Here is a 24,156-nt window from a genome sequence, read left to right as displayed (position 1 = left end):
TTGGGGAAAAGATAAAAAACTTCTGAAAAGTAATCCATGGGTGTCCTGAGACAGAAAATAGCCAGTATTCTCCTTCTAGAGGATTGGTCAGAGGTTTATAGGAAGGGCCTAGGCGTCAGCAGGTATGTCCTTTCCCGGAGAGTGACTGGGCAGGCAACCAGGGCTGGAGATGGGAGCAAGGGTTGCTCAGGGGCACAGGAGCCAGCCTATCCTGGGGCTTGCTTGGCTGCAGAACAGCAGTCCCCTTTTCTGCCTCTGCCTTCCACCTGCCCCATCAAAGGCTGCTCCAGGAGGTGGGAAGTCCCAGTAGGCGAAGGATCTGAGCAAAGGATCTCTGTACAGGTGCATCATCAAACACCTGGAGGGGCTGGTGGTCCAGTACGACCTGACAGTCCGTGACAGCGACGGCAGCGTGGTGCAGTTCCTATATGGAGAGGACGGCCTGGACATCCCCAAGACACAGTTCCTACAGCCTAAGCAATTCCCCTTCCTCGCCAGCAACTATGAGGTAGTGTGCCGCATTCCGAGCTGGGAAGTATCAGGGTAGGGCCTGTGTGGTGGACCTCCCACCCTAAGCTTTGCCACCCAATCAGAGTGACCACTGAAAACTAGAGTAGAGAGAATTTAAAAGCACCAAACAATGAAAGCCCTGGAACTCCTGACTTGGCAGATGCTTCGAACGACTGCACTGTTGGGGGCATTTATGGTCCTAAACTCTAGTGTACTGTGGCTGCTGTCTGCCTGCCTCCTCACTGCTGCCTGGGCACACAGGGGCCCCTCTGCCCATTTTACAGCCAAGATAACTGAGTATCAGAGTTTAAGTGACGAGCTGGTGAGGAGCAGGACTTGTTTCTGCACCCAGGACCTCTGACTCACAAGCCCATCATTTTCATTCCATGCCTTATTGGCCCAAGAGGGATCGTCAGCATTGGCTGAGCAGTCCCCCAGGTTTTGCAGTTTGGGAAACTGAAATTGACATGGCCTGTTCAATTGAAAGTTAAGGGCCGACTCCTTTCACCCTGGTGCCTGTCCCCTCCTCCTTTCTTCCCAGAAATACCCGTATTCTGGAAGGACTCTGAGTGTCAGGGTTTCTGCCCCATGCCCTCAGCTCCTGAGACTACCAGCTCCCAACTCTGGTTGGCATAGAATGAGGGTCTGGTTAGCAGTGGGTGCTCAGCCCCCCAAGGGGCATTGTGAGGGCTCCACACGGGCCACCTCCTATGAAGTTGTGTGAGTTGTGTGACTTGGCTTTTGTGTTACACCCTCACCTCTTCATTCTTGCTTGTGTGATCTGTTTCTCTAGGTGATAATGAAATCAAAGCATCTCCATGAAGTTTTATCCAGAGCAGATCCCCAGAAAGCTCTCCGTCACTTCAGAGCCATCAAAAAATGGCACAGCAAGCATTCCAACACCCTCCTGAGGAAAGGAGCCTTCTTGAATTACTCCCAAAAAATTCAGGCGACCGTGAAAGCCTTGAACCTTGAGGGCACAAACCAGAATGGCCGCAGCCCCGAGACTTACCAGGTGATGCTGGAGGAGACGGGGGATCAGTGGGGTTGAGGGAATGAGGGGTGGTTTTCCTGGTGGAAGGTCCCACCATGAAATCTAGCTTCATTCTCTATTGGCCAGGAAAAATGGCGCTCAAATATCAATTTAAGGAGGGGAAATCTTTACAAAGAGTCCTCCCTGGTGGCTTAGAGGTAAAGAATCCACCTGCAATGCAGGAGACTCAGGTTCAATCCCTGGGTCAGGAGTATCCCCTGGAGGAGGGCATGGCAACCCACTCCAGTATTCTTGCCTGGAGAATCCCCAAGGACTGAGGAGCCTGGAGGGCTACAGCCCATAGGGTCACAAAGAGTCAGACATGACTGAAGCGACTGAGCACGCATGTCCACATCTTTACTAAGGTGTGGGCAGGGTTCCAGGCAGCTCACTAGGGCTGATAAATTGGGTTCTCCAGCCTCCCTGAGGACGTGAACAGTCACCAGGAGGAGAGAAGGTGACCGTGGGCAGAGACCGTGACCGGTGTCCTCAGTTGAGAGACTGGGGCTCAGAGACCCCTCGGGGTAGGGACTGGATGTCCAGCCTTACTCCTCCCTCTTTCCCCTCTTCTGTGATCTCCCACCTTCCAGGCATGGCTGAGCCAGGAGGCAGAGGAGCACTTGGAAGCGGTTGCTATGGGGCAGCTTTGGGGCATCAGGCGTGTGAAAGCCTGGACAGGGGACAGACGGGGATCAGCACAGTCATCTGGCTCATGGTGACTGTGTCCTTGTGGGCCTGAGGCAGCCCTGGTCTGCCTCCCATCCCAGGATGATTATTAATAACGTTCCATTTTATTCTACAAGTAACGCAGTTTGGAGAGTAGCTTACATGGTCACCCTGCTTGTGCTTGAAGGGCCACAACGAATGGCTCCTAGAGTTGTGGTCAAACAGTACACTCTGGGATGGATTCGGTTTCTCTGTGCTTCCAATGTCAAGATGGCTTTCCTGTGCTGTCAGATTTCTGTCTTTCCCATGCTGTCATTTGAAGCAAGGGCCTTTGATCTTCCTCATCCTACTGGACACCCCAGGAAGAGAAGCCCATTCCTGGTGTTGTCCCACATAGCTGAGTCCTGTCCTTCCTTCCAGATGCTGAGGATGTGGGCTGAGTTAGATGAACAAAGCCGCAGGAAGTACCAGAAGAAGGCGGCTCCTTGTCCCGACCCCAGTCTGTCTGTCTGGCGCCCAGACATCTACTTTGCATCCGTGTCAGAAACATTTGAAAAGAAGATGGACGACTACAGCTGTGAGTGGGCAGCTCAGGCAGAGAGGAGTTATGAGAAATCAGGGCTTTCTCTCGACAGGTAATAACACTGACCTTTTGCACCTGCAGAGGGAGACTCTGCTTCTCTCAGGCCCTTCCCTGCCTACTCCGGCAGCCTCCTGGGTCTGAGACTCCAGTAGGAGGGAGGAAAGTGAAACGGAGGGCGCCTTGCAATCCCTGAGGGCTGCGGGATGGATGAGAGCTTAGGCAGGAGTGCCTCGCCCACCTGGGCCGGGATGGAGGAGAGTGCTCTGCGGGGACGGAGGCTTACATAGTGCCCATTCTCTTGCGTGTGGGATGGTAGGTGTGCCTCAGTGAGAGGCAGGAAGTCTGGTCAGCAGCTGCCAACCCTGGGACCTGGCACAGATCATCCTTTGCCCTATGACACCACATCTCAGTAAGGAGCTAGGTCTGATGATTCCAGTGACCCTCTGAGCTTCGAGTTTCAAGGCTTGGAGGAAGAAGGACTACATGGAGTCCCCAGCTTAGACTTGTTCACAGAAAAATAAAATGGGGAAAAGAAATTAATTAATATGAAAAATACTTAGAGTTTTGTCAGCTGTAAATTTAGTATGGTGTAATGTGATATAATACATTATATATAGCTCAAAGCTAATATAAAAAACTGTAGTGATTATAAGTAGAATGTTAAGGAATTAATGAATGGCTCCTTGATCATTGCTGTCTTTGACTGCATCTGAAGTAGAGTTTGAGCTTCCCATTCCCAGGTGGCTCAGTGGTAAACCACCTGCCTGCCAGTGCATTACAGGTTCAACTGCTGGATCAGGAAGGTCCCCTGGAGAAGGAAATAGCAGCCCACTCCAGTATTCTTGCCTGGAAAATTCCTTGGACAGTGGAGCCTGAGAGGCTACAGTCCATGGGGTTGCAAAGAGTCAGACACGACTTAGTGACTAGTGACTTAAGACAAGTGGGAAGCCAGGCATGGACCAGCACTGAGCCAGAGTGAATTGAAAGGTGACATGTGCCCCCAGGGAATGTCTCCTGGGGCACTGGTCTCAGAGCAGTCATCAAGGGGTCCTTCCCGCTCAGTTCTCTTAGCCTGGCCTGCAGAGCTGAAGGCCTGAGATCATCTGCTCTAGCTTGGCTCCATGTCCTGCACCTGATGAAACCCTGCCAGATACACAGGGAGTCTGAGGGTCCAGGGAGTGGGACTGCGACTAGGGGAGGAGCAAAGACAGATTCTTGTCTGGAGGACCTGGAGTGGAGGGATAGCTGTCACTTTTTTCACCTTAAACAGGTTTCTCCAGCCAGGCCTCAGAGGTATGAAGATGGAGTGATAAATCACAGCAGGTTGTGGTTTAGCTGCCAACTGGGTTTTCCCTAAAAGAGCAAGGCCCTGATTCCCTTTTACCTTCCTCCCTGCCGCTCAGGATGCTGCCGTTTACTTTCAGAAGGACCACGTGGGTCCTCCCTCCAACTGTGCTGCATCAGGAGTGGCGCAGGCTTAGCCCTGGGGAGCATCACTTGGGTTCAGCGGGCTGAGATGGGGAGGCAAGTGTGCTTCCGTGACTCTCACAGAGGCTCTGTTAGTAAGCCTAGGGCAACCCCAACATATTTGAAGGTTTTTTTCTGTCAGGAATACTGATATGCACTCAAACCTCACTGGTTTGAAGTAGTGGGGAGAGAATACACATCAGGTGAGTGAAAAGTCTGATTTTTATTAATAAAAAGAACTTGCGTAGAAATGTAGTTTTATTACTTCCCTCTGCACTCACACATAATGTCCATTTTGTCTTGATTTATTGAGTCGATTCCTTGTCCTGTGTGCTAGGATCACACAGTGTTCCTGTGGCTGTTCTAAAAATAGGAAGGAGGGTTATTAGTAAGTTATAAAGGTTATAAAATCATATAGCATGCATACTTCCAAAATGGCCCATAGCCATTTGCACTAATTAAGAAGAGAAATGCCCTACCCCCGCCTCCCCCACCCTATCCCCATGCTTATTCCATGAACCTCTCCCCAGTTTGTACAGAGGGAGGTTTCAGCCCTCTACAAGCTGTCATAGCCAGTGGGGAATAAAGAATTCGCCAAGGGAAATGTGAACAGTGAGTTCACAGGTTCCATGACATTCTCTGGGTAGACATGAGCAGTCTGAACGTGGACATCCAGAGCTTCAGCCACTCAGCTGGGCTCTGTGCTGCGTCATTTAGGACATGTCAGGGTCATTGGCAGGAATTTAAGGCTTAGAAGGACCATTTGCCTGGTAAAACAAGCCCAGAAGGAAAGAGAGGTATCAGGTTCACGCACCCTGCTCACAGGGTCTGTCGTCAGCTCATGACAGGCAGGTGGTGTCTGTGTCCCTGACCCCTGATGTCCCCCCACCCTGTTTCCAGTTTGAGGACTCTGCTGCAGCTCAAGTGGCAGCGCTCACTATGTGACCCGGGTGAGGCCGTGGGCCTGCTGGCCGCCCAGAGCATCGGGGAGCCCTCCACACAGATGACCCTGAACACCTTCCACTTTGCCGGCAGAGGCGAGATGAACGTCACCCTGGGTATTCCGAGGTGGGCTTCAAGGGTACACAGGCTTGGTCTGTCCAAGCCTGCTCCTGGGAAGGAGGGCATTTCATTATTGTGTGAAAATGTGTGTGTGTGTGTATGAGTGAAAGTGTGTATGTATGAATGTGTGTGTGAGTGTATGAATGTGAGAGTGAATGTGTGTATGAATGTGAGTGTGTGGGTGAGGATGTGTGTTAGTATGAATGTGAGAGTGTGGGTGTGTGAGTGTGTATGAATTTTTGAGAGTATGTGTATGTGAATGAGAGACTGGGTCATCAAAGTGGGGGGCGGGGGTCAGGGTTGGAATTTCCGGAGCCCAACTGGTTTCTGCACTTGGATCCATGCCCGGGCCTCTCAGCATCTCCATTTAGCTCTCCACCAACTCCTGGATCCCAGTTTCCTGGAATGCTTGTGAAACTGCAGGCTCCCGGGTTCAGGCCATCTGGTTGCCCGGCTCCGGGGGCACCACTCACCTAGAACAGAATCCAGAGGGGCCCCGGCTCTTCAGGTCAACGTGTGCACCCTGCAGGATGATGGCTGCTGGGCCGGAGGAAAGAACAGGATCACACTCACCTGCCCGACCTGGTCACTTTCTAGCTGAATAACTCAGGCGCCTCGGCTTTCTCAGCCTTGGGGTTTGTGGGGAGGAGAAGGGCAGGGGCCACAGTGCAGTCTGGCCAGGCTGGCTCACGGAGCTGTGGCTGAGGCCTGGCCATGGCCCTTGTGCCCAGTAGGAGCCTTAGCAAGCACTGTAAGTGAGGCACAGGTGACAGGAAGCAAGAAGACACAGCCCTGTCCTTGAGCCCACGCTTCAGTGGAGGAAGCTGACTGCAGAATCCCTTGCTGTCATACACAGGGCCAGAGCAGGGACACCCTGATCAGCGTATTTCCCCCTCAAGATCCTAAGGTCTCTTGCAGATCCTGAAAGAACTCCAGCATATTGATGAGAAAGACTTCTCAAAAAAGAGACTCCGGGTGCTTCTTTGGCTCAGATGTGCCCTTGTTCCATGACAGGTTGCGGGAGATCCTCATGGTGGCCAGCGCCAACATCAAGACGCCAATGATGAGTGTACCTGTGTTCAATACCAAGAAAGCGCTGAAGAAAGTGAAAAACCTGAAGAAGCAACTCACCAGAGTGTGTCTCGGGGAGGTAATGATCTCCTTCAGACCCAGCTGCGGGCGTTTTCCTGTGTCCCCTCCATCCATCCTCCCATCCGGGAAAAATGGCCTTTGTCAACTCTTCTGACCCTGGGCTCAGACTTCACCAGTGAGAGAGGCAGGCTTCCTCTCCGGGTACTGAGCAGGGGTGGGTCAGGAAGCTTTAACCACTGGTTCTGCAGCATTCTTATGTGCCTTACAAATAAAGATACTTTCTGGGTTAACTTACCAGCCCCTTGAGCCCTCCCCCCACAGGCTCAGGCCCTTCTCAGGAGGTGTGACCTACAGGATGGGGGTCCCTCTCCCTACCCCGAGAGGGATTTACATCAGCAGCGCACATTTGAAACTTTGGCCTGTGCTCCCAGCCCCTGTGCCTGCAAACTCAGTTTTCCCACTTGCAATGCTCAGTCCCAGGCATGGGGCACACTGGGTCCTATCTGTCTGTCTGGTTCTAGGTGTTGGAGAAAATTGATGTCCAGGAATCCTTCTGTATGGGGGAGAAACAGAACAAGTTCCGAGTATACCAGCTGCGGTTTCAGTTCCTGCCACACGCGTACTACCAGCAGGAGAAGTGCATGAGGCCCGAGGACATCTTACACTTCATGGAAACCAGGTCAGGATTCAGGTCATTTGACTTTGGCAGATTCTTATTGTATGACTTTGTCATCAACTGCGAGGGCTCCTGGCCACAGAACTCCCAGGGCCTGAGGGCTCTTGCCCAGACGATTTGCCCAAGGGAAGTGTTTAGGAAAATGGGAAGTCCTGCAGCTTCATCTGGCTTGTGGGTATGACTCCATTGCTCTGCCTATCTCCTGCTCTCTGACCCATGAGTTCCATCTACTTGTATTTGGAGGATTTAAGGTGTAGGAGTCCACGGACCATAAAGAGAACAGAACTTTATCGGAGTGGTGGTGCTATGATGTCAGACCAGCATGTGGTATTCATTTCTGACATGACGTGGTTCCTAATACATTGATATTCTGTCAGGAAGGAGCCCTGTGCTAACAACATGCTGCTCTTAAACATAGTTCTATAACTGGGATTGACCTCCGGCTTTTTAAAATAATTTAATTTATTTATTTGTGTTGGCTGTGCTGGGTCTTGTCATGGCACTGCCTTTTGTCTAGTTGAGGCAAATGGGGGTTACCCTCTAGATGTGGCGCAGAGGCTTCTTATTGCAGTGGCTTCTCTTCTGTTGGAGCACAGACTCTAGGGCACTCGGTCTTCAATAGCTGCGTGGGCTCAGTAGTTGTGGCTCCTGGACTCTAGAGCACAGGCTCAATAGTTGTGGCACGTGGGCTTAGTTGCTCCAAGACATGTGGTATCTTCTACGTTTCCTGCTTTGGCAGGCGGATTCTTTACCACTGACCCACCAGGGAGGTTCTACCTCCACCTTTTTATGGAGAAGATCTGGTTCCTTTCTGGTAGGGAGATTGAACATCCATTTTTCTCTCAAGTTAAGTCACTTTTAGACACTGGACAGCACAGTCTGGACACTGGACACAGTGCTGTTGCCCAGGATTCAGAAGGGGGTTTCCTGTCAGGGCTGGTGCAAGCCAACAAGAGCCAGCAAAGCACTGCTGACTTGCCAGCTGACCTTGGATGGTGGAGCGCAGACTCAAATGGCTGCAGGGGTTGGCAGGTAAGAAGGCCAGTGAAGCGTTTGGGAGCCCCTGGCCAGCTGGAGAGCATGTCACCTGCCTCGAGAAGGCAGGAATGTGGGCCAGGGTGGCCAGACCTTCTGATTCAAAAAAAGTAATAAGAAAACTACCTCTCTTTTTTTTTTTTCTTTCCTGTCTTTGGTTGGTTGGTTTTTTTTTTGCATGTGTACTTGCTCAGTCATTTCAGTCATGTCTGACTTCTTGGCAACCCTATGGACTCTAGCCCACCAGGATCCTCTGTCCATGGGGATTCTCCAGGCAAGAATACTGGAGTGGGTTGCCATGCCCTCCTCCAGGGAATCTTCCCAACCCAGGGATTGAATTCAGGTCTCATTATGTCTCCTGCGTTGCAGGAGGATTCTTTACCTCACCTTTAGCATCACCTGGGAAGGCCTTGCTTGTTTTTACTTTTATAAGTTAGTCTCTAATTTGTAAGCATTGACAGCTAAGTCATATCTTTATAAAAGCCCATTGAGGCTCAACTAGATATGTTAACAGGATTTGGCCACGGACCCCTGGCCCCTGTCTCAGTCTGGAACAGCCCTCAGGTCTTCCGATGCTACTCAGAATCAAAGAACCAAGGGCAGAGTAGAGGCAGGATGTCCACCCACACAGTGATCCCACAAATATTTGCTGAGTGCCGCCCACTCGCAGGGCAGTCCTGGGAAGCGTGGCCAGGAGGGAGCGACTGTCTTGCCCAGGCCCTCTTCTTCCCTCTCACCTGAAGACTCAGGCTCGCTGTAGTCTGGCCCCGCTAAGCAGGTGGCGTGTAGGCCAGCCAGGGTTGTTTAGATGACCTTGGATGTGAGCTCAGCCCTTTGGATGGGGCAGCCGGCCGGGCCCTGGGGAGCATGTGCGTCACCCCTCGCCAGGGTGGAGGACACTCATTCTGTCAGGAGTGCTCTTGGAGTGCTGGGTCACGTCGCAAGAGACCAGACGCCAGCTCATTAATTAACTGGGAGAAACATCCCTCCCAGCATGCCACTTGTTTGTGCTGGCCAGGCAGCCCTTGTCTGAGAAACGGGAATTAGGATCACGTCGCCTCTTGAGAATTACCGAGAGCAGGCCGATCAGCCCTATTTCCATGCATCTCAGGTGTAGGCTAGTAAATTGCATGAGGTGTGCACCATGCTCTGCCCAGAGTTCTTTCTCTTTCTCTTCATTTGGGGGATTGAAAATCCATCACTGTTTAAAAATTTCTTCTTGTTAGAGAGAGCCCTGACTTCTTTCTCAGTGGTGAAATAGTTAGTTGGCTCCTTCTTTGCATTTGGTTGGAGCACTTGAAAAGCTGTGATGAACAAAGCCATGTGCCCTCGCCCTTGGCGGAGCTACTCTGTGGCTTGGGCAGGCAGGGCTCAGGCGAGGGAGTGGCATGGGGGTGTGTGTGGTTGGGCTGCCTTTGGCGGGCCTGCCCCATGCAGACCACGTGGGGATGGGAATGTGCCTTCAGAAGGGTGACCACCCCCTCTACACACCCTCAGAAGCTCTTTCTTTTTTCCTCTTCTCCCCTTTTTCATCTCTCTCCACATCTTTTCTGTCTCTCTTCCCTTTTCCCCTCCTTTTCTTCCCTTCCTTTGAATCATGAGACTTTATTTTTTTGACCTCACTGTGCAGCTTGTGGGATCTTAGTTCCCCAACTGCGGGGATTGAACCCACAGCCCCTGCAGTGGAAGCATGGAGTCTCAACTGCTGGACTGCCAGGGAAGTCCCTCATGAGACTCTTTTTCCATTATAAATGGGAGAGGAAAAAGATAGACACACTTGAGGTGCTTCCCTAATGGAGACAAATAAGCCGTGAAGCTCCCCTAAATATTCCTCCTGGCGCCCATCCCTTTGGGTGTGTGTGTAAATGATTCAGAAGGCAGGCTGGAGCTGTGAGGTAGGAAGGATACTGAGCTCGGAGGCAGGAGGTGAGTTCCGACCTCCGGTCCCCAGCTGTGTCACACCAGTTGGCTTCTGTGAGGCTGACCTTGCACACGGCAGGTGGTGGAGCTGTTGGCAGGCGCCTTCGGAAACAGCCGAGAGTCATGTTCCCTGTGGTAATTAATTCATGTGGGAGGGAGGTTTCTCCACTGCTGCCCCCAACTGAGGCTCCACCTCAGTTGTCACATTCTGACAGATGGTCTTCACAGAGTGATCACTGTGGGCCTGCAATGACTTGACTGCGCCCTGACTCTGGGCGTGTGGTGGGAGTGGTCCCCACAGTCACAGATGAGGTCAAGGCCTCGTCTGTCTCTCCAGACTCTGGCAGAGCGGAGACCTGAACCTGTCCTTTCAGAAGCATCTCTTCCTCCCTCTCTTCCCAGTTGATTTTATCTTTCTAAAGTCAAGCCAGGCATCTCCCTATCTGGCCCTCTCGTTCCTGTTCCTCCTGCCTGGTGACCAGGCTTTTTCCTGGATCAGTGGGTAAGGAGTCTTCCAAAGGCAGAAACCTCAGCCAAAACCATGTACAGCTTTAAAAAGTTGGGGGGGATTGGGAGGGAGAATAGCAGTCTGTTGCTTTTACTGAACAAAATAGTAAACATGTGACCTGCCCACTCCTCCAGTTAAGGCTCTGAGTGCCTGTCTTTTCATCCTGGCTTTGCCCCCCGGGCTGGCATGTGGCAGGCACATCGCAGATGCTCAGAGAACACAGGCTGGCTGGCTGGGCAGATGAGGAACTGATAGTTTATATAATTAAAAGCAGTCTATGTGGTATGCTGTTATAGCCTGACTCAGAAGACAGACAAGAGGATATATGAGGAAAAGAGCAGGGGACAGGAGACAGGGCGGGTGCCGAATAGATAACCCAGGAGAAAGGGGCCACGAGAGGCCTGCTGGGCTCCTTCTGCCTCACGTTAGTCCTTTTAAATTCCCTTGGTTCTGAACAGTCGATGGGCTTTCCTAGTGGCTCAGTGGTAAAGACTTCATGGGTCGGGAAGATCCCCTGGAGAAGGAAATGGCAACCCACTCCAGTATTCTTGCCTGGCTATGGACAGAGGAGCCTGGAGGGCTACAGTCCATGGGGTCTCAAAAGAGTTGGACAGGGCTGAGCAACTAAACAACCACCACCACAATCTGTCGACATGATATACTACCACAAAGTACGTTGCCACTGCCTTGGAGATTCTGATAAGCTCTTCCACATCTTAGTTCTCTCATCAAATCGTCAGGGCTCCCACACCAAGGAGACAGAAGTTGTCAGCCCCAAGCACTTCCTGGAGATGCAGTAGGTGGGCTGGGGGCAGCCCTGGTCCCAGCCTTGATGTCCCTCCTACTGAAGGCCCTGCTGTACTAGTTAGATGGACCCACGCGGCACCAACAACTGTCACTTATTGAGCAGCCAGCCTACCAGGCCCCATGACAGGTTTTGGTGGACGTGGGGGTGTTTCTGATCCCTAAAGCAAGACTGCATGATACCCACACTTTCCAGACAAGAGAAGTAAAGTTCAGGAGATCATCGGTGGTGATCGAGGCCATGCCTCTCCTGGGAATGGCCCAGGAGATCATTGGCAGTGATCCAGGCCATGCCCCCTGCGAATGGGGGAACACACTTTCAGCCCTGCCATTCTGATGCACCGTATGCCCCCACCCAGAAATAGCAAGAGGGGAAAAAATGAGCTGACTGGAGAGGCAAGGTGTCTGTCTCCTGAATCAGTCCCCAATATCACCTCAAGTGGGCGAAGCCCTTAGAGCATCTTATCCCCGCAGTGAAGGAAGAGTGGAGATGCTGGTACTGAATGGGGCTGCGGGGCTTTCTTCTCATTTTAGATTCTTTAAAATTCTGATGGAAGCCATCAGGAAGAAGAATAGTAAAGCATCGGCTTTCAAAAGTGTGAACACTCGGAGAGCCACCCAGCGGGATCTAGACAATGCTGGCGAGTCGGAGAGGAGTCGGGTGAGCAAGTCCCCCGGGGGCCCCTTGGGTACCATCACAGGGAGGTCAAAGGCTGGGACCCCCTTAGGGTGGCAACTCACTGAGTCTGCTCTCCTGGGGTGGCTCTGACTGTTTTCAGTGCTCCTTGCACCCCTTCCTAGGGTTGGCGCCTCTTTCTGCTTACCTTGGCTTGTGTGTGTGTGGCCACATAGCCTGTGGGGTCTTAGTTCCCTGACCAGGGATTGAACCTGTGCACCCTGCATTGGGAGCATGGAGTCTTAACCACTAGACCACCAGGGCAGTCCCTTACCTGAGGATTTATCTGCTGCTCTGAGTGCCAAGAAGCAGGGTTTCCTTCTTGGGTGTGGAGAGCCACAGAGGGGAGCTGCCGCTGGCAGCATGGCCTGCCTCACCCAGGGTGCGGGCCCCAGCTCATCCATCTGTCTGCTCTCAGGGCCCCCTCTCCTCTGTAGGTAATTTTTCCTTATCCTGAGGACAGACTCAAAGTAATGATACCTACTAGACTTTTGGAAGTTTTCTGTTTTCATTGGCTCTGCCTTTGACTTTCCAAGGCCAGATGAACTGAGACTCACAGAGTACCGAGCAGGGACCAGGGAGGCATTCTGAAGCAGGGAAGTTAGGCTCCAGTGATGGAAAAGGAAGGAGCCAGGGGGAAGCCATTGGAGGCAAAATAGTCCAGGAATGATTATTCCTTATCTGGGTCAGGAAGATCCCCTGGAGAAGGGAATGGCAACCCACTCCAGTATTCTTGCCTGGAAAATTCCATGGGCAGAGGAACCTGGCAGTCTACAGTCCATGGGGTTGCAAAGAGTCAGGCACAACTGAACGACTAAGATATACACACATCTGCCCAGAGACGCAGAGGCAGTGTGGGGCCAGCTCCCTGGGTCTTGTCTGAGCCAGCAGTTGGCTGTGCTCTACTTGGACAGGTGTGCGATGAAGACTGGTCCCATCCTTTTCTAGCTCCATGGTTTCAGCTATGGCACCTCCTCTCTCTGGGCCTGTCTCCTCATCCCTAAAATGAGGGTCCAGCCTAGACAGAATGCCAGGTCTTCTGCCCTGGAGTCTACCAATTGGAATGTCTTTGGAAGGCTGCCCGGTCTTAATTCTTAAATCACCCAGAAGGAGATCATAAAGAACTAGGTGCCAGGGTCAGGAGAAAGAAATAAATATTTAGTTTCTAAAATGCCAAGGTAATTCTTTCTTTTCATCTCCACCCATAACATAAATACTTGGAACAATATTAGCACCATCTTCTTTATGACTTGGAAAGCCTTGGCACTTTTTTTTCCTTCTTAATACAAGGTTTTATGAGTGGTATGTGTAAAGATTTAGGCTGAAGAAAAGGGAACATGGAATCCAGGAGTGGGTAGGTGGGTGGAAGGGATATAGATGGAATTGGGAAGGTGGTAGGTACTGTGTGATGAATGGATGGGTGAGAGGCAGATGGGTGGCTGGATGGCTGAGTAAGGAGACAGGCAGGTGGATGGGTGACCAGTTTGGTGCATGGATAGATGGATTCACCAGGCACGTGGTATTGGAGCTCATGTTTCTCTTCCTTGTCCCGGAACCCCAGGGAGGGCAGGAGGGCGACGAGGAAGAGGAGGGGCGCATTGTGGATGCTGAAGCTGAGGAGGGAGATGCTGATGCCTCGGATGCCAAACGCAAGGAAAAACAAGAGGAGGAGGTGAGGGGCCTTTGGCCGAGGTGACACCTCTGTCACACCTGAGGGCTCCCCCCCAGTGCTTAAGGACATGCCTCTGTATCAGGCTGGAACCATAGGGAACCTTGAGGCAAAACCGGCCTGCCTAGCACAACCACTCGATGGAGAAGGCGGTGTTCATGGGGTGGCAAGTAGGCAGCAGCTGGCCCAGGGCTGCCCTTCAGGACTGGCATCATCCCTGTACCTGAATCAACCTGGGGGGGCCCCGAGGCCTTCAGGAGGGAAAGTCAGGCCACCTTCTGTCTTTCCTGTGAAAATGCATCCTTCCCCTTCCCCCTTTCAGTCCTTTACCGCCACGATTGCTTCCAGGACAGAGGGTGGTGTGGAGGGGCCGGGGGGCTCCCAGGTGAGAGAGCTGGGGTCGGGGCGCACAGCTCCGAGGAGGGGGCCCTGGGACTGAGGGGCTGGCGTCCCGAGGGGACAAACAGAGGGCAGAGGCTGGGCCGATGGAGCCGGTGGGGCTGAGGTCGGCCAGCAGATGAGAGCTCTTCTCAGGGTGGGGGGATATGTTCCGCAAGGTCAAGTTCAGGTCACTGGCCGTGCCCAAGTGACGTGGCCTGCACTGCGTCCCCGCCAGGTCGACTACGACAGCGAGGAGGAGGAGGAGGAGGAGGAGGAGGAAGAAGAGAAGGAGGACGAGGACGGTCAGGAGGAAGGGGCCGGCTTCAAAGAAGGCGTTCAGCAGGAGCAGGAGGAAGGCGGCTGGGTCCCCGAGGAGAACTCGCTCCCTGGCGCCCCCCTGACGCGGCCACAGAAGCGCACCCGAAGCCGGGAGCCCCAGGGGGCCGAGGCGGTGGAGCGCCGGGTACAGGCCGTGCGCGAGTGCCACCCGTTCATAGAGGACTACCAGTACGACACACAGGGCAGCCTGTGGTGCCAGGTCAGTGCCCGTGAGGGGGTCAGTCAACCCCAGGTCACAGCCCCCTCTTGGGCCCACTCACTCTGACTTTCCAGTAAGAGCATGTGGGGGTCCAAGCCATCAGGCCCTGTAGGTACTTTCACGTGGGAAGGGAACTTCAGTACAACCCGTGTGTTGACGCACATCACAGAGGCGGGCAGACGCTGCATTCCTCACACCACCTTTCTGCCTGGTCATCACTTCCAGGATTGCAGTGTCCCTGGAAGGCTTGCTGGTCTGGATGCCTAGACGTCTACACATAGACTGGCTTTAGTCCTTTCCTTTGATCCAGTTCAGTGATTCGTAAATGGTAGCACAGATGCGAGTCATTGACCAGGATTACACGTACAGAGGGATGTGTGTTACGCTTTGTGGTCATTGAAAAGATATCAAGGGTGATGTTGAATGGAGGTCATGTTGAGTGGAGGTGATTTTCACTGACGACATCTGTGAAAATGGTGCTCTGCCATTTTCACCTCAGTCTGTGGGACCGGACGTGGCTGCCATGTGGTCATTAAGTCAGCCCATGTTCACGTGGGAAGCCAAGTCCACTGCCCAGCTTGCCCCAGTGGGGCTCTGGAGGGGTCTGTCAGGGACCCTGAGTGGTGTGGGGCTGGGTCAGCCCTGTCTCCTGGCTCAGCTCTCCTTCCTCTTGCAGGTGACACTGAAGCTCCCTCTCATGAAAGTCAACTTTGACATGAGCTCCCTGGTAGCGTCCTTGGCCCAAGGAGCCGTCATCTATGCAACCAAGGGTATCACAAGGTGCCTCCTGAATGAGACCACCAACAGTAAGAACGAGAAGGAGCTTGTCTTAAACACAGAAGGAATCAACCTCCCAGAGCTGTTCAAGTATGCCGAGGTGCGTGTCTCCTCAGGGTCGCCTGCTGTCCTGCGGATGGGTCCTCATGCCATCTGAGGCTCCAGCCGCTCTGTCCTGGCCCTTCCTGGGCTATTCACACTTCTAACCCAGGGTCCCCAGGCCAAGTCTGCAGCCTGGGCCACCTCTTGGGGATCTCCAGTGCACATGAGCCTAGTTAAGATTTACAGAACAAAACCTGCTTAACTTTACTGAGCCCAGAGTTTCCCACATTAATTTGCGTACAGTTTCTTTTCTTTGAAATGAAAACCTCCGAACATAGACTTGTAAGAAATAGTTATGCTGAGTGCTGGCTGGGGAGCTGCTTGATTTATCTGGTGAAGGGGGCCCCAGGCCTCCACACCCAGCAGAGTCCTATGTATCCTGTTCCCCCTGCTTCTCAAGCACACCCACCCTTTCCTCTGAGCTCTCTCTTGCTTCCTCCCGGTTCACCTCATCTCCCAGAACCTTCTGAGATGCTCTCAACCTCCAGGCACAAGTTTTCCCCACTGCATTCCAAGTTGCTGGGACCAGCCCACTCTTCTCTAGTCTGCACTAAGCTGGCAGGGCCCTCCAACCTCACACACATCCTCCCACAGCATTGCCTCGCACATGCCCCACCTCTGCCCGGAATCTTTCACCAGCTGGTTCCCCAGAGGACAGAGTAGGAAGGGCTCAGGCCTCCCCAGCGTCAGCCACTGACAGGGTGCGCTCGAGTCAAGCCCGTGGGATTTGTCTTAACAAGTCCAGGTGACCCGCCAGGGTCTCTGCTGTCTCCTATGGGGGTGACATGCCCTAGCACACAGCCACTATGAGTCCTGCCCCGGGATGGCTGAATTGGAGCTTCAGGCCCCTGGTGAGGCCTGGCAGGCCCCCGTGCCCAGGGAAGGAAATTGAATCTCTGCCAGGGAACTTGCCTCACCTACCAGCAGACCCTCCACCCTCGGAAACAGGTCTCTCTGTTATACAAACACCTTTGTTCCTCACTCTGAAAGTGGGCAGCGAATCATCTCTCAGCCCTGGCTGATGGTGAGAGAGACCCTGGGCCCAGCCAGCATGCTGTTGGCTGCTATGCTCACACCGCTCCTTAGGCTAGTCCTGGGCTGCCTCACGCCCACTTTGCCATCAGCTGCACCCAAGCACGCCAGCCGAGGAGGCAGCAAGGCCCAGGGTTAGGACATGTCCACAGGAGGGAGCAGAAGGCAGGGCCCTCCACACCGACCCCTCCTGCCTCCCCCAGGTCCTAGATCTGCGCCGTCTCTATTCCAACGACATCCATGCCATGGCCAGCACATATGGCATTGAGGCCGCACTGCGAGTGATCGAGAAAGAGATCAAGGATGTGTTCGCCGTATATGGTGAGAGGGGATGCGAGTGGCAGGCAGCAGGCCCCGGGGTGCCAGTCTAGATCTTCAAGGAGCTGAAATATGGGTGCAATGAGGGTGGAGCCCACTAGGGACCCTCAGGGCCCCCATAAAGAAGCGTCCCTTGTGTATCAGTCTTGGCAGTCCCGTCCCCAAGGCCTCCCCACCCCCAGCATGTTTCTGATCTTGGCCTCAGAGGGAGAGTCTCTTCCTCACCTCGCCTTCAGGATTTCAGTTCCCAGAGGCACACAGTATTGAGGCGTCTCATGTCCTGCAAGGCTGCTGCCCACGCTGCCAGATGCAGTCGTGAGGCCCGGGGACACAGGGCTGCCCACTGAGGTCGGGTCAGAGAGCTGAGTGAGTAGGTAATGGAACTGGGTTGGGGGGAGCCCTGGGGTTAGGTGACGCTGCTCCCCCCCACCCCCTCTTCACTGCTGAACCCCCATCCTGCTGTTGCCACCCCTGTGACAGGCATCGCCGTTGACCCCCGCCACCTCTCCCTGGTGGCTGATTACATGTGCTTCGAGGGCGTTTACAAGCCCCTGAACCGCTTTGGGATCCGGTCAAACTCCTCGCCACTGCAGCAGATGACGTTTGAGACCAGCTTCCAGTTTCTGAAGCAGGCCACCCTCATGGGTCAGTCGTGGGCACGTCCTTGGCCTTCCCCAACCCCGCCTGAATCTCTTCTGGGAAGACAAGGCTCATCCCTCAGGCACCCTTCCACAGCCTCGCACTCCGGGGAGAGCCTGGGCTGTCACTACAGGAAGCGCTGGGGGGTGGGCACCAGACTGGAAGGCCACCTCTGCCTTTTGGAGGAGAGGGGAGGGTCTTCCTCTCTTCAAAATGCAGAAGCAATTCGGCCTCGTTCCCACCAGGCCCCAAGCTTCAGAACCACCCTCGTGACCCTGGAGGTGCCCTAACCGCCAAGCCTCTTGCTGAGTGCCCCCCACACCCATCTCTTCTCCTCCCATCACCCCCAGCTACACCTCACAAGCGCTCTTGTGTCTCCCAGGATCCCATGACGAACTGAGGTCCCCATCAGCCTGCCTCGTGGTCGGGAAGGTCGTCAAGGGTGGGACCGGCCTCTTCGAGCTCAAGCAGCCACTGAGATAGCGCCCCCTGTGCACCGGCCTGCCCGTCACAGGAGAGAACCGGGAGACCAGGGTCCTGGGCAGTTCACAGTGATGGCTCAGGGCCTGGCAGTGACTTTGGGGTCCAAAGAGCAGCTGGCCTTTGAGCTGGACTGAGATCACCTGGGAAGTGGACGAGTTGCTTATCCTCACCCCTTCCCATCTTAAGATGTGAATGAAGCCCTTACCAGATACCCCCCAGACCCCCTACCCCCGGCCCAAAGTGACCAGACCTCACCCTGTGCTGCAGGACACCTCGGAGGTGGGACCCCCGGACACCCCAGGGTAGCGAGGTGAGGTCTCAGTGCTGTGAGCAGCCAGTGACTGCAGGCAGGCTTCCTGGGGGCTCACAACGGGCAGAGCACTGCTGCCCCTTGTCCTGCTTCTGCTGGCTGCACCAGCCCCCTGGGACAGAGTTCTGTAAGAGTCACTCCTGAGGCTCTCTGGACCAAGCACAAGATGATAGAGACCTCTCCCCACCCACTTTCTGTGCCTGGGGCGTGTGGCTTCACACCCCAGCCGGTCAGATCGGCCCTGAGCCTGGGGCAGGCCTCTCCGGAGCCCCAGCAGCTCACCCCAACATGAAACCCTGACTCCCCAGCCAGGCTGCACTGTTGGAGGGAGTGGCCTGGCTGTCTTTCCCTAGCTCTGCTCTCAATCCAGCACTGAGGCCTGTGTCTCTCTGTAGGCTCTGCCCCATCTGGAGTCATCCAGGCTCCCTTGACCTCTGGTACCAGCAGCATGGGGCCCTGGCATGAACAGAAAAGTCAGAGGACTTGGACCCAGGCTTTGTAGAACCAGAGGCTGTTTCTATTTTTGTCTAATGTTATTCCAACTCAGGCTGAGTAATAAACATTGCTGGAACCAGCCATCGGGAGGAGAAACATGGAAAAGACTTCAGGCTTTTGGTTTTGTTCTTCTTGGCTCTTTGGTTTATGGTTTCTGCATTGTGATTTGAGAGCCCAGGACTGGAATTACTCAACGCAGTCACAGCTCAGGTTCCTCTTCCTGTTTTTTTGGCAGAGGGTGTAGAAGGAGAACTCAGCCTTGGCAGCCTCCCCCTCTGACCCCAGCCAGTCCTTGCGGTGTCCCCCTTCCACAACCAGCTTCTAGCCCTGAGGCCAGGGGAGCCGAAGCTGGTGGGAAGGAGCAATGGCTGGGCTGGGAGGAGAGGCCTCGTCTGAGAAGAGTGACCACGCTGCTCCCTCCAGACACATGATAACCAGACTCAGCCTGTGTGTCCTGCACCAGCACCAGGGGAAACTTGGCAGAAACAGGACTCCCCTGGGAGTTCCCTGATGATCCAGTGCTTAGGATGCTACTCTTCCACTGCAGGGGCCGCGGGTTCAATCCCTGGTTGGAGAACTAAGATCCTGCATACCCCACATGTGTGTGTGCTTGGTCATGTCTGACTCTTTGCGAGCCTGTGGACTATAGCCCACCAAGTTCCTCTGTCCATGGGATTTCCCAGACAGGAATACTGGAGTTGGTTGCCATTTTCTTCTCCAGGGGATCTTCCTGACTCAGGGATCGAACCCAAGTCTCTTGCTTTGGCAGGCAGATTCTTTACCACTGAGCAACAAGCATGAGTCTAATATGAGCAGGGTTCTCTAATATGAGAGATTCTCTAATACGAGAATCACCAACTTATTAGAATAAGCCCTGGGTTGTGCCAAGTCATAGCCTGCATCCCCTCTAATTGGTGAGTTGACTTTTCAACGTGAGTCAGACACCTGATTTCCCCACAAAGACCTTAAGGTCTAATACCTACCCTCAAGAAGCAGGTGTGTGTGTGTGTGTGTGTGTGTGTGTGTGTGTGTGTGTGTGTGTGTGTGTGTGTGTTAAGGTCTAATACCTACCCTCAAGAAGCAGGTGTGTGTGTGTGTGTGTGTGTGTGTGTGTGTGTAAGGTCTGATACCCGCCCTCAAGAAGCAGGTGTGTGTGTGTGTGTGTGTGTGTGTGTGTGTGTGTGTGTGTGTGTGTGTAAGGTCTGATACCCGCCCTCAAGAAGCAGGTGTGTGTGTGTGTGTGTGTGTGTGTGTGTGTGTGTGTAAGGTCTGATACCCGCCCTCAAGAAGCAGGTGTGTGTGTGTGTGTGTGTGTGTGTGTGTGTGTGTGTGTGTGTGTGTGTGTGTAAGGTCTGATACCCGCCCTCAAGAAGCAGGTGTGTGTGTGTGTGTGTGTGTGTGTGTAAGGTCTGATACCTACCCTCAAGAAGCAGGTGTGTGTGTGTGTGTGTGTGTGTGTGTGTGTGTGTGTGTGTGTGTGTAAGGTCTGATACCCGCCCTCAAGAAGCAGGTGTGTGTGTGTGTGTGTGTGTGTGTGTAAGGTCTGATACCCGCCCTCAAGAAGCAGGTGTGTGTGTGTGTGTGTGTGTGTGTGTGTGTAAGGTCTGATACCCGCCCTCAAGAAGCAGGTGTGTGTGTGTGTGTGTGTGTGTGTGTGTGTGTGTGTGTGTAAGGTCTGATACCCGCCCTCAAGAAGCAGGTGTGTGTGTGTGTGTGTGTGTGTGTGTGTGTGTGTGTGTAAGGTCTGATAGCCGCCCTCAAGAAGCAGGTGTGTGTGTGTGTGTGTGTGTGTGTGTGTGTGTGTGTGTGTGTGTGTAAGGTCTGATACCTACCCTCAAGAAGCAGGTGTGTGTGTGTGTGTGTGTGTGTGTGTGTGTGTGTGTGTGTGTGTAAGGTCTGATACCCGCCCTCAAGAAGCAGGTGTGTGTGTGTGTGTGTGTGTGTGTGTAAGGTCTGATACCCGCCCTCAAGAAGCAGGTGTGTGTGTGTGTGTGTGTGTGTGTGTAAGGTCTGATACCCGCCCTCAAGAAGCAGGTGTGTGTGTGTGTGTGTGTGTGTGTGTGTGTGTGTGTGTGTAAGGTCTGATACCCGCCCTCAAGAAGCAGGTGTGTGTGTGTGTGTGTGTGTGTGTGTGTGTGTGTGTGTAAGGTCTGATAGCCGCCCTCAAGAAGCAGGTGTGTGTGTGTGTGTGTGTGTGTGTGTGTGTGTAAGGTCTGATACCCGCCCTCAAGAAGCAGGTGTGTGTGTGTGTGTGTGTGTGTGTGTGTGTGTGTGTGTGTGTAAGGTCTGATACCCGCCCTCAAGAAGCAGGTGTGTGTGGGGGGGGATGTGTGTGTGTAAGGTCTGATACCTGCTCTCAAGAAGCAGGTGTGTGTGTGTGATGAAGCTGTCATGGTGTCAAGAACACAGTGTGGTTCAAAGGATACCTTGATTGGCTCTACCTGGAGCCTCAGCAAAGAGGTGGTGATGCTTCTGGCCAGAAAGCAAGAGGTTCGTAGCTGCCTCTCAGCCCAGCGCATCAGGGCACCTGCTCGCTCAACTTACAAGTTCCTAGCAGCAGGGCTCCTGCAGGGGCGGGAGGAGGGGACATGAGCCGCAAGTGTTTCTAGAAGCAGCTCTGAGAAGTTCCTGTTTAAAAACTAAGCTTGAATCACTGAAAGAGAATCGCGCCTTGAGTTCTTTAAGCAGCTCCTTGCTTTTCCCTGGAGAGGTAATCAAGAGCTCTGTTGAGTTCAGATAGTCTGGTTTGTTCACAGCCCCAGGGAGAGGCCAGAACCTGGTACCAAGAACAGGGCTGAACACCTCAGCTCACCTGGGCTGGGCTTGGGTGTCCCTGGAGCTGCTCAGTGCTTAAGCAGTTGCCCCTCTTTCCCCCTCCTTCCTGCACTCACCCAATCTTTTTTTTTTTTTTTTTGATGTACTCTCTTTCCATTCTGCATCTTTCCATGGTTATCTTTTTTTTTTTTTTTTTAAGAAAGAGGTGGCAAGCTTCCCCAGTGGCTAAGCTGTAAAGAATCTGCCTGCCAATGCAGGAGACTCTGGTTCAATCCCTGAGTCGGGAAGATCCCCTGGAGGAGGAAATGGCAACCTACTCCAGTATTCCTGCCTGAAGAATTCCAAGGACAGAGGAGCCTGGCAGGCTACAGTCCGTGGGGTCACAAAGAGTCGGACACACCTAAAGCAGCTGAGCACAACAGGTTGTTTATTTTGTCTTTCTGACTGCATGCTGGCATGCCGGATCTTAGCTCCCTATTCAGGGATCAAACCCATGCCCCCTGCAGTGAAAGCTCAGTGTCCTAACCACTGGACTGCCAGGGAATTCCTCCACACATGCAATCTTGATGCCCACTGCACCAGGCTCCCAAAGATAGGGGAAGTACACAGGCCCTGCTTTTGCAGAGCTCAGTGTCTAGGGCCCCAAACTGACAAGCACATGGGAAATTCAGACTGTGACCCAGCCAGAGGCTGAGGAAGTCACAAGGCAGTGCATGAACATGCACCCTGCCCTCCCCTGCCACTTGGGGTGAGGCCCTCACCCTCGTAGCTGGCTTTGGGGTGAAGCCAGAGTGGGAAGGAAAAGTGAGGAGGCACTTGGGTGCCCAGAAACAGAAGGGAGGGGAATGAGAAAGAATCAGAAGTCCAGTCATCACCACCCTCTTCATGTACCCAGTCTCACCCCAGCTCCCCCACGTTCTCCCTCTATGGTTCAGCCCCCCACCCCCAAGCCTTTCTTTCCAAGTAGCAGTCAACCCTGTTCAGACTGTGCAGAGGTCAGGCATCCACTGACCACTACTTTCCACACTGGCTGTCCAGCACTGTTATCTCAGGGAGCCAAGCCAGTGAGAAACCACAGGTCTCAGGTCTTCTTCTCTGATCCATGGTTCTTGCCTGGAAACATGAACTTGAAGTGCTGGTATATTGAACCAGTCAAACCTCAAGAATTGAGCTGAGCCAGCATGGCTGTGTTTCAGGCAAGAAACTAAGCTGTGAAATCAGACTCCTGGAATCTCGGGACCTCAGTTGGCCTCTCTGTGCCTCAGTTTCCTTATCTGTAAAACTAATTAAAATTAAATCAGTGTTCATAAAAGCACATGTGGCTATAAATGTTTACCTATATAGCAAGTGGTTTTGTAAGTGGGCTTGGGGGCCCCCTGGACATTTGGCCATGTCATCTTTGGTCATCACCGCTGGAGAGCAGGGGGCGCTACTGTTATCTAGTGGGATGGGGCCTGAGGTGCTGCTACGTAGCCTACAATCCAAGGACAGTAAAGAATTACCCCCCACTTTCTGCTTGCTGGCGGACTTCCCTGGTGGCTCAGTGAAGAATCCCCCCTGCCAATGCAGGAGACTCGGGTTCAATCCCTGGGTGGGGAAGACACTCTGAAGGAGGAAATGGCAAGCCACTCCAGTATTCTTGCCAGGAGAATCCCATGGATAGAGGAGCCTGGTGGGCTACAGTCCATGGGGTCCCAAAAGTCAATGAGCTCGCAAAGGCCCATGGGGTCACAAAGAGTCAGACACAACTGAGCCCATGAGCACATTCCCCTGGGTGGCAATGCAGAGGCCCGGACATACCTGGAGTTACCGTAAAAGATGTGAACCAGCCGGAGTTCATCAGAGTCCTGGCAGCCTTCCTCACAAAGTCCAGGAAGCTGAAAGGTGGATGCTGTCAGGCTGGCCAAGCACAACGAGCTGCTTCCATAGCACAGCATCTGTACTTGCCAGGTTGTGCCGAGGTGGCTCCATGACCAGCATCTCTAGAGAGTGTCAGAGAAACTGTGCCTGACCACTGCAGCACCAAGAGCAGGGCCCACCAGGTCCTCCTAGCCCTGGAGGGCCTGAAAACGGTGGAAAGGACCAAGACGGGAGCTGCAAATGGACACGTCCAGGGCAGAGAGATCCGGAGAGAATTGCCGGCCTGGTGGCCTGTGTGGTGCAAGGTGGCTTCAGTTGTGTCCGACTCTTTGTGACCCTATGAACTGTGTAGCCCACCAGGCTCCTCTCTGTCCATGAAATTCACCAGGCAAGAATACTGGAGCCCTCCTCTAGGGAATCTTCCCCACCTAGGGATCAAACCCGTGTCTCTTGCATCTCCTACTTTGGCAGGCGGGCTCTTTACCACTAGCACCACAGGTGGCAGCTGCCGACAAGAAGCATTACAACAGGGACTTCCCTGGCTGCTCAGTGGTTAGGACTTCGCTTTCCAATACAGGGGGTGCAGGTTGGATCCCTGGTCAGGGAGCCTCCAGGCCAAAAACTGAAGCAATATTGTAACAAATTCAATAAAATAAAAATGATCCACATTAAAAAAAAAAAAAGCTTAAAAAAATTGCAACAAATGATACTGGGTTAATAAACTGCTTGATTCATAAAAAGAAAG

At 53.4% G+C, this 24,156-nt stretch overlaps 1 protein-coding gene and 1 pseudogene across 1 annotated transcript in view; both read left to right on the top strand.

The window, feature by feature from the left end:
- POLR1A (RNA polymerase I subunit A) overlaps positions 1-19,726 on the top strand; it is an 85,027-nt gene extending 65,301 nt beyond the window's left edge. The window contains exons 22-34 of the mRNA XM_065929127.1: positions 343-508; positions 1,304-1,525; positions 2,630-2,844; positions 5,160-5,327; positions 6,336-6,471; positions 6,935-7,092; positions 11,891-12,017; positions 13,594-13,704; positions 14,318-14,620; positions 15,297-15,497; positions 16,735-16,852; positions 17,330-17,494; positions 17,871-19,726. Coding sequence (XP_065785199.1) covers positions 343-508; positions 1,304-1,525; positions 2,630-2,844; positions 5,160-5,327; positions 6,336-6,471; positions 6,935-7,092; positions 11,891-12,017; positions 13,594-13,704; positions 14,318-14,620; positions 15,297-15,497; positions 16,735-16,852; positions 17,330-17,494; positions 17,871-17,971 — 2,191 coding nt within the window. The 3' untranslated portion in view covers positions 17,972-19,726. The remainder of the gene's footprint in view (positions 1-342; positions 509-1,303; positions 1,526-2,629; positions 2,845-5,159; positions 5,328-6,335; positions 6,472-6,934; positions 7,093-11,890; positions 12,018-13,593; positions 13,705-14,317; positions 14,621-15,296; positions 15,498-16,734; positions 16,853-17,329; positions 17,495-17,870) is intronic.
- The window catches only part of LOC136163991 (small ribosomal subunit protein eS19-like), a 49,299-nt pseudogene continuing 43,306 nt past the window's right edge, over positions 18,164-24,156 (top strand).

The sequence above is a fragment of the Muntiacus reevesi genome, chromosome 3, assembly GCF_963930625.1.
Source record: "Muntiacus reevesi chromosome 3, mMunRee1.1, whole genome shotgun sequence".
Lineage (NCBI taxonomy): Eukaryota > Metazoa > Chordata > Mammalia > Artiodactyla > Cervidae > Muntiacus > Muntiacus reevesi.
The sequence above is the reverse complement of the archived record's forward strand: the minus strand, read 5'-3'. Positions and strand labels throughout refer to the sequence as shown.